At 43.3% G+C, this 14,342-nt stretch overlaps 1 protein-coding gene across 2 annotated transcripts in view; it reads right to left on the reverse strand.

Moving 5' to 3' along the window:
* LOC141091492 (probable ATP-dependent RNA helicase DDX60) overlaps positions 1-14,342 on the reverse strand; it is a 361,948-nt gene that overhangs the window by 326,572 nt on the left and 21,034 nt on the right. For both annotated transcript variants that reach the window (XM_073577118.1, XM_073577110.1), the window contains exons 5-7: positions 9,261-9,450; positions 5,367-5,705; positions 5,122-5,217 (exon numbers count right to left, since the gene is read on the reverse strand). In XM_073577118.1, the coding sequence (XP_073433219.1) occupies positions 5,122-5,217; positions 5,367-5,705; positions 9,261-9,450 (625 nt within the window). The remainder of the gene's footprint in view (positions 1-5,121; positions 5,218-5,366; positions 5,706-9,260; positions 9,451-14,342) is intronic.

Consider the following 14,342-nt stretch of genomic DNA (forward strand, 5'->3'; position numbering starts at 1 on the left):
GGACACAGTATTCCAGATGAGGTCTGACCAAAGAGGAGTAGAGGGCAATAATGACTTCATGTGATCTAGACTGTATGCTTCTATTAATACATCCTAGAATTACATTTGCCTTTTTTGCTGCTGCATCACACTGTTGACTCATATTCAGTCTGTGATCTATTATTATACCCAAGTCTTGTTCACATGTTCTGTTCCTCCCATTCTGTATATGCTTTTTTCATTTTTATTTCCCAGATGTAGTACTTTGCATTTTTCCCTGTTAAAAACCATTCTGCGGTCTCTCATTCCTCTCCAGCCGCAGTGTAGCCTGCTCAGCAGACTCGTCAATCCCAGTGCTCTGCTCACACCAGCCTTGTAGGTTTGGTTGCTGCTGCCACCTCTAGTCCAGCTATAGCAACACATGCTGACCAGCAGCGAACTACTCCAGGGACTGTCCTCCTTTTGGTCCACTGAGCATGCCCGTGGGACGATCTCTCATTGGAGATCAGTTGTCACATGTTCAGGTCCTTCCCTAGCTAGGATTGGACCATCAGGAAGGTCCCAGAAGGATGCTGCTATAAAAGGTTCGCATAGCCGCCCCGCCATGCGCTATGATAGACATTGAGTCTTTTGCTTTAGTGGTGTGTCTGATGATGGATGTATGATTCTGATAACTGACTCATTAAAGGGAAGGTGCTGTGTTTTTTCATAATTTAATGTAACAAAGAAAATAGTATAAAAAGATATTGTCCCCTAAGCTTGATTCAGTGGTGTGTATGGATTTTTTTTTTCTGTAGTAATGCAGATAAGATGGGGGCTGCCATCTTACCTCTCTGGCTGCTGAACGACACTTTCCATGCTCATTTACGGCAGTCCCTCGGCATAAGAGACAATAGTCGGCTGCCAACCCTATCTCTTTCATTGCAGCTGCATCAGGAGTGAACTGGGCATGCCTCTGTGGGCAGCTCAATTCACAGCTGTAGGTGTGGCCAGGCGCCATCTTATTAGAGCCCAGTGCTTTTCTTTTAGCTTCATTTACACTCTATTGCAAGCCCTGGATGCTGTACTGTTCCAGCATAACAGGGCTTGGATGTTCCCTCTGTACATACCAGCTGTAGGAGAGGAACCAGGACGAGCTCCTGGACACCAAGCTGCTCTTTCCAAAACACACGGCCAGCTGCTGCCCCTGCTCTTGCAAAACATAGGAGGAGCTGCTCCCTGCTGTTTCAAAACACTTGGCAATCTGCTGGACATCTAATCCTCTCCTGTGTGATACTGACTGCTGAGGCCTGTATCTAATCCTCTCCTGTGTGATACTGTGTGCTGAGCCGTGTATCTAATCCTATCCTGTGTGATACTGACTGCTGAGCAGTGTATCTAATCCTCTCCTGTGTGATACTGACTGCTGAGCCGTGTATCTAATCCTCTCCAGTGTGATACTGACTGCTGAGCCGTGTATCTAATCCTATCCTGTATGATACTGACAGCTGAGCGGTGTATCTAATCCTATCCTGTGTGATACTGACAGCTGAGCCATGTATCTAATCCTATCCTGTGTGATAGTCTGCTGAGCCGTGTATCTAATGCTATCCTGTGTGATACTGACTGCTGAGCCGTGTATCTAATCCTATCCTGTGTGATACTGACAGCTGAGCTGTGTATCTAATACTATTCTGTGTGATACTGTCTGCTGAGCCGTGTATCTAATCCTATCCTGTGTGATACTGACAGCTGAGTTGTTTATCTAATCCTATCCTGTGTGATAATGTCTGCTAAGCCGTGTATCTAATCCTATCCTGTGTGATACTGTCTGCTGAGCCGTGTATCTAATCCTATCCTGTGTGATACTGACAGCTGAGCTGTGTATCTAATACTATTCTGTGTGATACTGTCTGCTGAGCCGTGTATCTAATCCTATCCTGTGTGATACTGTCTGCTGAGCTGTGTATCTAATCCTATCCTGTGTGATACTGACAGCTGAGCCATGTATCTAATCCTCTCCTGCGTGATACTGTCTGCTGAGCCGTGTATCTAATCCTATCCTGTATGATAGTCTGCTGAGCCGTGTATCTAATCCTATCCCGTGTGATACTGTCTGCTGAGCCGTGTATCTAATCCTATCCTGTGTGATACTGTCTGCTGAGCTGTGTATCTAATCCTATCCTGTGTGATACTGACTGCTGAGCTGTGTATCTAAGCCTATCCTGTGTGATACAGTCTGCTGAACCGTGTATCTAATCCTATCCCGTGTGATACTGCTCTCCTGAAATACTCTGTGCTGCTGTCAACCTGCTGGTTTTATGTGTGATCTACATTGTGGTATTGTGTGAAGTATATGGCGGTATTATGTGAGAACACTATGGCAGTATTATCTGCTAAAAGGGGACCCATTCTAGGGTGGTTCTGGCTGAGCACCTGCACACGGGTCAGGGGTAATAGGTGCAGTCAGGGGAGGGCTGGTGAGGCAGCTGAAGAGAGAGGTCTCATTTTATCGTTACTGAATGGCTCCATTTCCCCCCATCCTGCTTCCCAGCATCACCCCAGACTACGCCTGTCGCCTTGCTTTTACTCATCGCCAGGACAGGATCTGAGGAGGGGAATGGGGTCTTTGCATGCAAAGTCTGGATCAGAACAGGCCATCATTCAGGAGAAACGTTTCCTAGATTTCTGTGGTGCTGTCACCCTGCTCCCAGAATCCTTGCTGCCTGCCATCCTCGGTGACTGAAGACTCCATTCCTCTCCTCAGATCCTGTCCTGGCGATGTGTGAAAGCGAGGCGACAGGGGCCTAATGTATGGTGGAAGGAGCAGGGCGACAGCAGCACAGAGTATTTCAGGAGAGCAGTGTGCTGGTCTATGGGGGGCACCCTGTTCAGTGCCAGGGATTGTACATAGAGCGCTGTGTTTTATAGACATGGGTGGACCGTCTTCTTGTCTGCTCCACTGAAATCCAGGAAACATTTCTTCTGATTGATGGCCTGTTCTGATCCAGACTTTACGTGCAAATACAGTCAGTAACTTTGCAGGCCCCATCAAAATGGCTGCTCACTGTGTTCCTAGATGTCATCCTCTCTTTTCCCTTAGTAAACACCCAGAAGGGGAGGAGAGGAGTGACACCACACCCATGTCAGCAGATTCCGCCAATAATTACTGCAGGGCAGTAATGTGAGCTAGTTGTACACTAGGTTTTGTGCCAAATTTCAGTAGCAACTCCCCCTAGTATAAAGAAGTGGAATTGCCAAACTTTTTAAAATTATTTTTCACATTTTGCAAAATTAAAAACAAATGATAATATATTTTAAGAACATGTAAACATTAATTCTTTACATTTTTTCAATTGCTGAAAAAATTTTTTTGGATGGCACCTTCCCTTTAAGATCCTGCTTCCTCGGTTGTGTATGAGTTAGGGTCTTAGAGTTAGTCTCAGCACCTAGCACTAGTACTGCTTAGCGCCGCAGTGCAGTTAGCGCCAGTGGGAATCAGACAATGCAGATGCCACAACTCCAAAGTTACCGCAGCGGCTATCCGTGCGGCACCGTGCGCAGTTACTAGCACTTTCCAGCATCGTTCTCATGCTGGTTAGTGGCGATCGCCAGCGTAGTCATAGCATCCGCTTTGTGCGGTGTACTACTCTCAGTCGTGTCCTGTGAAGCTTAACAGGACATGGTTATATGCCGGCTAGTGCGGACTCCGTGTGGTAACAGAGTCCGCTCTTGTGAGCACTGGGTCAGTGGTTACCCGCCGGTGTCCGGCTTCTACCTGTTATATTGTATCCGTCATTGTCTAACAACAGTTTCCATCTCTGCTCGGTGGACCCCAGGCTGCGAACGCACCTCATTAACACCTTTTATTATTTGTATAAACCAAACAAAAAAGCAATGCCTAAAGTCCAAAGTATATTGTGGTATAAAAATCACAAAGCTTTATTGGAAAACCAGATAGCATACAAATGTGGCTTAAAAGTAGTGACGCATAAGAACACAGTAGAGGAATGGTTTACAATGTCCCCTAAAAAATGTAACGTCAGACATGTGACATAACCTGGTAATGTGAATAAGGAATTTTTTCCGAAACGCGCGTTGGGTTGGTGGAGTGTGGTGTACAGCGTCCCTGTTCTCCTGGTATGTGCCTTAATCTGCTATGTGCTTTATATGGCTTTAAAACTGGTATACTTGTTATTTTGATTACCAGCTTTGGATTTTTCCCTATACTTATCAATCTGCTGGTCATCTATTTACACTTAACTCTTCGATGCTGTTTTTTGGCCATGTAATAGTTACCTTTATTCACATTACCAGGTTATGTCACATGTCTGATGTTACATTTTTTAGGGGACATTGTAAACCATTCCTCTACTGTGTTCTTATGTGTCACTACTTTTAAGCCACATTTGTATGCTATCTGGTTTTCCAATAAAGCTTTGTGATTTTTATACCACAATATACTTTGGACTTTAGGCATTGCTTTTTTCTTTGGTTTATATTTATATTCTGGCAGTGTGTCCTGCATTGTCCTTATAATGAGCTGGAGTATTTATTTATGAATTTTCTAAAATATGACGTTATTCCTATTCAGCTGTCTTTGCTGTATTTTTTGCTCACTACCTTTATTATTTGGTGCGTTCCGCCAGCCTAACAAGAAGTCCTGAAATCTTGCTTTGTAACATCTTTTATTTTTGTTAGCCATTAAAAGGTATCATGACTACAAGATGATCTTGTTTTTCACACCGAGAGCATTATTTTTTCAACTGCATTATGTGCAAAAACACAGTACAAAATACAATATATGAAAGAACCCTAAAATAAGCCATGATTTGTAACCATAATTAGTATTAATAGGTTACCGATTATATTAGCCCCTTACTGTTTACAATATATCTAACACATGCTGGCATAATAGTTAGAATGACTTGTATTTAGTAAGTTATCCAATAGATTTTTGTAAAAAATAAAGTTTACTTTACCTGAAAATCAGGACACTGCTCGTGACTAACATACACAGCACATAGCCATACTCTAAAACCCCATCCAAAATGACAAATCATTGTGCCAAACCAGGCCAACAAATCTATACTTAATAGCCATATTATCTCACAGGTATAGCAATTTTATAGACATATTTTACTAGACAGCAAGAATTTGTACCTGTTCCTTCCAGTTCATGGTCTTTAGAGGTTTAAAGAGACGTTTGGGCAAGTTGTCTTTTAACATAATAATTGCTGTCAGAAAGTTTTTGTTTACCTAAAGAAAAAGAAGGAAATCTGTTATATTGTTATCACGTTCAACATTTCATTTACTCCTTCAGTATCAAATATGTAATTCTTGGCCATTTATATTTAATAATTATTTGCATTTCAAATTTGGATGAGACTAGTCCATAAACCTCTTACCTCTTTTACCGATGCTTTGGTCTTAAGGGAAGATCTGATATGGTATCCATAAACCCTGAGATGATCAGATTCCTGTCCATCAGTTAGCACAACGTCAATGTTGTTTTCCAGAGAATCTAACATTAGCATATTTAAGAAACATGTTTGCTCAGGAGTCATTCCGCTATCAGACACCATCAGAAAGTAAGGAGACTGCTCCCTGAGAAAAGATTTCCATTCTGATGAGAGAAAGTTTGGGAACGTGTACACAGTTGTGTTTGTATTTTTCTGCAGGTGAATTTCCAATTGAGTTCGCCAGCACATTAACATCGGACATCCGTTATATGTTTCTTCCATATCCTGTAAATAACACAAAAAACACTTGAGGTGATATATTTGTTCAAAATTTGATTCATTTGAGGAAATAATGCAAAATATCTATTAACACGAACATACAGAAAAATCAAGAGTTAGTAAAATGGAACTTTTTGGGTCCTTTCATTTCTTTTACAAAGGCCATTTTTTACTTCTAGCCCTACAAATGTGTTTCCAAGTTGTGTAAAGGAATTGGTTTAATAGTCTTCATTGCTGTTTTTATGCCTTTTGCTTACTGGTATTGCTACATGTTCTATGTACTACCTAATGTGAGATATGGTACTGCTACCCCTCCTGGGTATTACCATTGCTGTGTTTTTATGTTCCGCATTGTATGTAATGTGATAATGTTCACTATGCTTCGTGTACAGTTCAGGGAAAGCATAGCACTCTTGGGTGGACACTAGAGGGGGCACTCTAGTATACAGGATAGCTAGTAGGTAGTATAGGGTTAAGTGTAGGAGGGGCTGCCGAGAGTTAGGGTTAGAGCAGAAGGGAAGATAGGCAGATGGGGCCAGGGTGCCCGAAGTGTGCACATGGGCTATAGGTCCAGGATGGCTTGGCAGCCACGCAACGTTAAGCAGCTGTAGACCACGTTATCCACGACAACTGGGCATCATTGCAGTGGGCCAGTACTGTAAGAAGATGATGTGGCGACTCATAGCCTGGGCGGACGCCTTTAGAGCGGGAGTCGGTTGGAGTGAGAAACTGAAGTAAGTTGGAGCTTCGAAGGGAACGGTACAGATGGGTTGGATGCTTTACCAGAGGTAACCAAACCGGGTGGCTGATGATTTCGAGTCTGGGTCAAAACAGGCAGAAGGAATTGTCATCATGGCGAGGTTAGGCCAGGAAGAATCTGGGGAGCAGTCTAAGATGGTCCGGTCCGGACGTGTGCAGCACAGAAGCGTCAGCAAAGTAGGGAAAGATGAGGAAACAAGTGAAGTTGAATGTGAATTCCATGATGTGCCAACTGTGGATATAATGTGTGAAGTTCTAAATAAAGAAAATGTTCAAGTTATCCTGGACTGTGTCTCCATTACTGGGGGTTGCCTGGAAGAAGTGATGTCGTCGCCTGGGAAGTGCTCAGGGGGACCGAAAACTGGAGACGCAGGTACGCCGAGAAGTGGAATACAGTTTTCTGTGAGGAAAGGTTGGGACACAGATGCTTCAGTGTCTCTGGCCATGACTACAGTCCTGGCCTCCCCTTACATTTGATCTACAGTATAAGCTATAGATTCTTAAAACCACAAGAAATTACAAAATGGCTGTAAATTACTGGACTATACAGGAGTTACCAATCAATTCTCTCAACCATGAGATCCCTCCCTGCTCTGCAGCTATTGCCTGAAACCAAATCCCACAGACTCCCTGCTCAACAACTATTGGTTTAAGAGCTGTACCTCATAGGCTTTTTGCTCCTTTTCTCAATGACTTAAAAAAGTTGTCTGGATTTGACAAGAAAGTTTACTGTCACTTTATGCACACTCCTGGCCACATTTCGACTAGACGGGCGCATCTTTGCTCAGTACAAATGAATTGAGCGAGGACTCACATGTCTAGTCAGAATGTGGCCAGATGTATGCAAATCACACTCTTGCGGTCACATGACAACCCATCTTGACCACATGCAGTGTGAGGATTCACATAGCGAGATTGCAGATGTGCTTGTCAATCCTGGGACAACCCATTTAATTCTGCCCATTGTACTGTTAATACTTAGATTGCTGTTCTTCATTTCAGGTAATTCTCCCCGCTATGATAATGCTCCCAATTTGCATGCAGAGAGGCAACAAAACAAGTAGTTTAGATTATGAATTCTGGTCTTTGGTAGTCTGACACACTGACAATGCTCTAACATAAAGACAGGTATGGGAATCAGAAACTGCAGCAGAAAGAATAAATAGGACGGCACTTACATATTGGCTATGCATTATACATTTATTGTGCTATGGAGGGCTGCTTTACCCTCTTCTCTTCAGTGCATTTTTTATTTTTGCATTTAATTCTTTTCTCTTCTTCCAATATAACAATTTTATTTCTATTACATAGCTGTAGGATTGTTTTTTGTGAGATGAGTTGATTGTAGTTTTGAACTACGCTATTCATTTTATTGGACATTGCACTTCGCATCAAGCCAAAAATTCCAAGTGTGGTGAAAACAAAGTTGAAAAACATGCAATTTTTGGATTTTGTTTTTATATAGTTCATTCTATAAAAAAATACTCTAGAAATCTGATTCTTCAGGTAAGTACGATTACAGTAACGTCAAATGCACATTTTTTTTAATTTAAGAGAAGAAAAATTAAGAAATTTGTAAAAAAAATAAATAAATTGTTTTTTGTTGATATTTTCCAACACCCATAACATTTTTATTTTTCCATCAATGGAGATGTGTGAGGGTTTGTTTTTCCCTGGTGAGCTGACGTTTTCATTGATAACATTATTGGGTCCATAGGAACTTTTCATCTCTTTATTGCAGTTTTTATGAATTTTTGTGAAGGTGTGGTGACCGAAAAACACATTTTAATTTTCTTCCTCATTATTTTAATAGACTGGATTTTTCTCATGCAGAAATACTGTACATGCCCTTATATGCCTCAGAATGCTATCAATAAAGTTATTAATGGTTTTGTGAGGAATGTTCTGCCACACTGAATGCTCCTGTGCATAAAAAAACATCTATCTAAACATCTATCTATTTCACATGGGGTAGTCTTCCTCTCGTTATCGCATAGTATTAGTTTCTTCAATGACAGCACTACACAGCATATACAGGGATAGAGCAGAGAAACTACTGGTGGACCTACAATCCAGCCACCGGATAAACAGCATGGGCCACTATTAGGCCATGTTCATACTATGCGTTTTTTTAACGTTTTTTATGCAAATTTTCAGCTGCGTTTTACAGTATGCAGCAAAGTCTATGAGATTTCAGAAATCTCATGCACACGTCTTGGGTTTTTTGTACTCAGTATTTTGTGCTTTGCATGTTTTTTTGCACAATGGAGCATGTCACTTCTTTCAGCGTTTTTCACCTATTGAAAGTAACTGGGGGGTGAAAAAAACACTGAAAACCGGCACCAAAAGAGCAGGTAACAGGTTTTGCAGTGTTTTTTTGTTCCAAAACCTGATTAAGTAGAATGAGATTATTTCTTTGCTCTAAACATCATCAGCATGCATGAAAGAGACAAATGTAGCATGACAAAAATGTAGAAACAAAAAACGCAGGAGAAAAACACAAAAAAAACGCTGAAAAAGTACCTAGTGTGAACATACCCTTACAGATTAAAATGTAATGAATTTAGAAAACCATAAGCAATTTTTAATTGATGTATATTGCAAATACTTTTTCTCTTGAATTTTGAACAACTCCTTTATCCGCAATGTTTAAATATATCATTTGTAATCACAAAAAGTTCTGTAACAATTCTTCTTTACCGTAAGGCTGCAATAAAATAGTGTGCAATTGTTGTGAATTCTAAGAATTATTTCCAAAATGAAAAACTAGAACAGTTCAAACTGACAGGGATAGTTACCAACCTGGAAGAAGACAACAACATATCTTGCTCCTTTGTCTGCTAAATTCAGCAGGAAACGCTCCACCAAGAAGAAGAAGTGTAAACTTTGGCCTTCCTTCAGGGATTCATCCAAAGCACAGAATAATAATAACGAATCTCCATCAATGACGAAGATATCAGATTCCACATAATCATTAAGAAGGCTTGCAAAGCTGAAGCAAGAGAAGAAAGTAAGTTGTGATAATTGGTTTAAGGCCGGTTTCATGCTCAGTAAGGGCAGTTTCACACGTCCAGATAATTCCGGTACCGGAAAAACTGGTACCGGAGCTATCCGTGGCCGTGTGTCCATGTGCATACGTATGCCATCCGTGTGACATCCGTGTGCTGTCCGTGTATACCATGCGTGTGCTGTCCGTGTGCTGTCAGTATGCTGTCCATGTGTCCGTGTCCGTATTTTTGAAAAATTAGTTTCAATGTTAACCCTTTGACTTTTAAAAACGCACACGGACAGCACATGGGCAGCAGTGTGTGCGGTACATGTTTACACGGACCCATTGACTTGTATGGGTCCGTGTGATCCATGCTGTTGCACAAAAACGGACATGTCAGCGTGTTTTGCACACGGACACACAGTCTATGAAAACACGCTGACATCTGCATAGACACATTCATTCGAATGTGTCTACGTGTGTCAGTGTCTCCGGTACGTGAGAAAACTGTCACTACACGTTCCGGAGACACTGACGTGTGAAACTGCCCTAACTAGCAGTGACGTCACAGAGCCCGTGCGCGCTGCTTCCATTCACTCCCAGTAGTTTACAGTCAGAGCGGTCACATTAGCAGTGCTCCGCCTGCAAACTGATTAACCCCCCCCAGATGGATTTACGGCGTGGGACTTGACTGAGCGCCAGACAGGTATGGATATTGTTGGTATATTATTTTATACTTTTTTACAGAAGAACGATGGCATCGATATGGAATTAGGAGTTTAATAAAGCTTTAAACACTGAATGTAGTGTATTCTTTCATTAAAATACTTTGTTCTTATTGTGTGTTTATTTAACTCTTGAATAACTCTAGGATTAGTAATGGAGGGGTGTGTTATTGACAGCTCTCCATTACTAATCTGGGCTTAATGTCACCTTACAATAGAAAGGTGACATTAACCCCTTATGACTCCACTTGCTACTGCTACAGGGCAAGTGGGAAGAACCTGACAAAGCTCCAGAATAGGCGCATCTAATAGATGCATCTTTTCTGGGCAGCTGTGGGCTGCTGTTTTTACCAGCCTGAGAATAGCAGTCCCCAGCTGTTAGTTTTGCCGGGTTGGTTCACAAACAGAGGGGGACCCCATATCGGCTTTTTATTCATTCTTCTCTCCTGCTCGCTGTTGCCAGCAGAGCAGGAGAGAAGAATGACAGCGGTGTTCAGCACCAGCCGCCAAGGAACAGCGCTTACTGTAGCGCTTCTTCCCCGGCGGCTGTCCGTGTGGTCCTGATGCAGCACACATGCGGCACACGGTTGCCACACGTATGCCACACGGAGGCACCACATATCCACACGGACACAAGGACACGAATAGCTCCGATACTGTTTTTTTCCGGTAACAGAATTATCTGGACATGTGAGACCGGCCTAAAGCAGTGTTTCCCAAACTCTAGTCCTCACGGCTTTTACCAAATATCATCTTTATGCTGCATAAAGCATATTTGCTGATTTACCACTCTGCAGTGTGTCAATTGGACTGCAAATTTCTAATGCAGATTTTACCCCAGCCCTTACACAGTGTGAAATCTGCAAATTTGCAGCATTTTAACAAAAAAATCAGCATGATTTGGTAATTGGTACTTTGGAAATTCCACAGTGGGTCAATTTTTGGAACATCCCTGTTAATTGTACTCATTTTAACCCCTTTCTGACATCCGACGTACTATCCCGTCCACGGTACCCGGGCCCGTATGACCTTGGACGAGATAGTACGTCGAGCCCTTTAATGCGATACCGCGACTTAAGTCGAAGTGATCACATTAAAATTCCAACGCCATCTCACCTTAGGGAAGATGGTGTCGGCCTCCCGGGCTGCGATTCTGCCCCCCCCCCGGCATCCAGAGCGCTGTGATTGGCTGTTGAATTATGAACAGTCAATCGCAGCTTTTCTCATTGTTTCAGCCAATCAGTGTTCACTGATCAACACTCGTGCTAGCTTTTTTTCCTTAGCCCCCTTTGTGTCTCCTCCGTACACACATCCCACAGCCGCAAAACTTGGATAAGTGACACACGTCACTTATCAAAGTTTGCGCTTGCCGTTTTTCATTTTTTTCACCCCGCTTTGTGCCACCTAACTACAACCCTAACTTTTAATCCCTGCCCAATCTCCTCCTCGGGTCCTGCGGAAGGATAGAAGATGAGGCAGCACCCACCATGCCCGCAGCTGACCCAGCGCTCCCTGTATGGACCTTGCCCCCCGAAAATTACGAACTACTGATTCCTGATTTTGTGGCAGAAACAGGAATCAAGTTTGACACCACCAGCCTCACAGAAATTGACTTTTTCAAAGTCTTTTTCTCTGAGCATTTTATTAACCTCATGGTGGAGCAAACTAATTTGTACGCTTGTCAATTTTGGAGCAAAACCCGCGTTCATCATTTTCAAACTGGTCTCCTGTAGACGCAGTTGAAATGAGGCAGTTTTGGGGCCTGGTCCTCCATATGGGGATCCTGAAGAAGCCCGAACTTCGGCAATATTGGAGTGTTGAAATTTATATAAAACACTCCAGTGTTCCGAATGGTCATGGCCTGGACGCGTTTTGAGGCCGTCCACAAATTTCTGCATTATACTGATAATGCACAGTGTCCTGCACAAGATGACCCCAACTTTGACCGTCTTTTCAAAGTTTGGCTGGTCATCAAACACTTCAACAAAAAGTTTGCTGAGGTGTACGTGCCCCAAAGGGACATCTGTGTGGATGAGTCCTTGGTTCACTTCAAGGGAAGGCTGCTGTCAATACCTGCCCAGTAAGAGGGCCAGGTACGGAATCAAGCTCTATAAGCTGTGTGAGAGTACCTCAGGGTACACCCACAGGTTTATAGTGTACGAAGGGAAGGACACCCGGATTGAACCCCCTGAGTGTCCTTTCCTGGGAGTGAGTGGGAAAATTGTGTGGAATTTGGTGCACCCACTGCTGGATAAAGGTTATCACCTCTACACTGATAACTTTTATACCAGCGTCCCACTCTACAAATCCTTCTCTGAGCGAGGTACCGCAGCCTGCGGTACGGTCTGCAAAAATCAGATGAAGATGCTACTTGGGCAGATGGTCCGAAAAGGTGAGAGCAGAGCCCAATGTAGCAACCACCTGCTGTAGTAAGGACTAGAGGGATGTCCATTTCTTGAGCATCACACACGGTGATGGCAGTACCCTCTGCACTGTACGGGGTACCTCTACACAGATCCGCAAACTGACCTGTGTAGTGGGGTACCACAAAAACATGGGGGGCGTTGATCTCTCCGATCAACTCCTCCAACCGTACAATGCATTGAGGAAGGTCAAGGTGTGGTATAAAAAGCTGGTCATGCACATCGTCCAAATGGCAATGCTCAACGCATTCCTGCTGTCCCAATGTGCATGCCACACTGATACGTCGTACCTTCATTTCCAGGAGGTAGTGGTTAAGGCCCTGATGTTTGGCACTCATGAAGGAGTGGGCCCCAGTACTTCTGGAACTGAAGGTGCTCATATTGTACCAGGTCAAGATTTTCCGGGGGTGGTCCCGCCAACCCAAAAAAAAGGTAAGCCGCAAAAAGGTGTCGAGTGTGTTACAAAAAAGGAATACGCAGGGACACCATTTATCAATGCAAAAACCTGCCCCGAAAAACCTGGCCTGTGTATAAAGGATTACTTCAAATTGTACCACACCTCCATGCACTACTAATTTACATTAGATTAGTTGGGGGCACATCTAGGTTTGTTCTTTGGGGGTCTAGTATCCAAAATTATGTCACATGTGGGTTTTTTTCCTGTTTAGGCAGATCAGGGGCTCTGTAAACGGAACATGACGCCAGCAGACCATCAAAGTCTGCATTCCAAAACGTCACTACTTCCCTTTCGAGCCCCAACGTGTGCCTAAACAGTTTTTTCCCACATGTCGGGTACCAGAGTACTCAGGACAAATTGGACATCGACTTTTGGGATCCAAATTCTCCTGTTACTCTTGGGAAAATTAAAAATTGGGGACTAAATGATCATTTATGTGGTGTGGTGTAGTAACCACTGTGTCCACTAGGGGGCGCTGTATGGATGTCCCAGGAGAGTGGATGAATTGCAAAATACGGAATGACCGTTATGTATCTCAAGGTGGGTGGCCTTGAGATGGAGATTTATGTGTGTGTTAATCAGCAGTGATACTGCTGAGGTGCTGGTTCAATGTGTCAGGAACTAGTTACCTCCAAACCCACCCAGGGGGTGTGTTTATTAGCGCTATTGTAAAGTGTATATGTGAGTGGTTGAAGGACCTGTGATGAGGTCATAGTCATGTGACCCGGTGGGCGTGGCTATGAACCATATAATGTGGCCAGGGTGAGTCACCGGGGTGAATGCTGGGACCTGGTTGGTCCAGTGTGAAAGGTCCTGTCTGAGTGAGATGGGGCTGCCTTCTGACAACAGTGAATGCTATGTTAATGGCTGCACGTGCCTGAGAGTTCCCTGGAGGGAATGGACATCTTCCGCATGATGGTGAAGGAACAATGAGTGACCCTGACATGGGTGAGATAATACTGAGGCTGAAGAGCCTGTATGCTGGACATTTGCATAACCTGTGGGAGTACAGGATAACCAGAGTGAATCTCTATGGACGCTATGCTGTATAAGAAGTTTATATTGCTGCTGTAGATTTATGCTGCTAAATAAACCGCATGGACTATGTTATGGTTGATGAAAACCTGGTGCCGGATGTGTTTTGTTCACTGCCTAGAGAGGATCTCCTATCTGAATGACAGCGCTACCTCACAATTGGTGGAGAAAGCTATGGGCATTGTTGTAGCCTTGTTGCTGGAAGCAACGGAAGAGGACGGCAAAGTTTTGGTTGCTAAGGGCAATGGTTTCCAA

Source organism: Dendrobates tinctorius, unplaced genomic scaffold (genome assembly GCF_039654945.1).
Source record: "Dendrobates tinctorius isolate UK_male_01 unplaced genomic scaffold, ASM3965494v1 ptg000008l, whole genome shotgun sequence".
Taxonomy (NCBI): domain Eukaryota; kingdom Metazoa; phylum Chordata; class Amphibia; order Anura; family Dendrobatidae; genus Dendrobates; species Dendrobates tinctorius.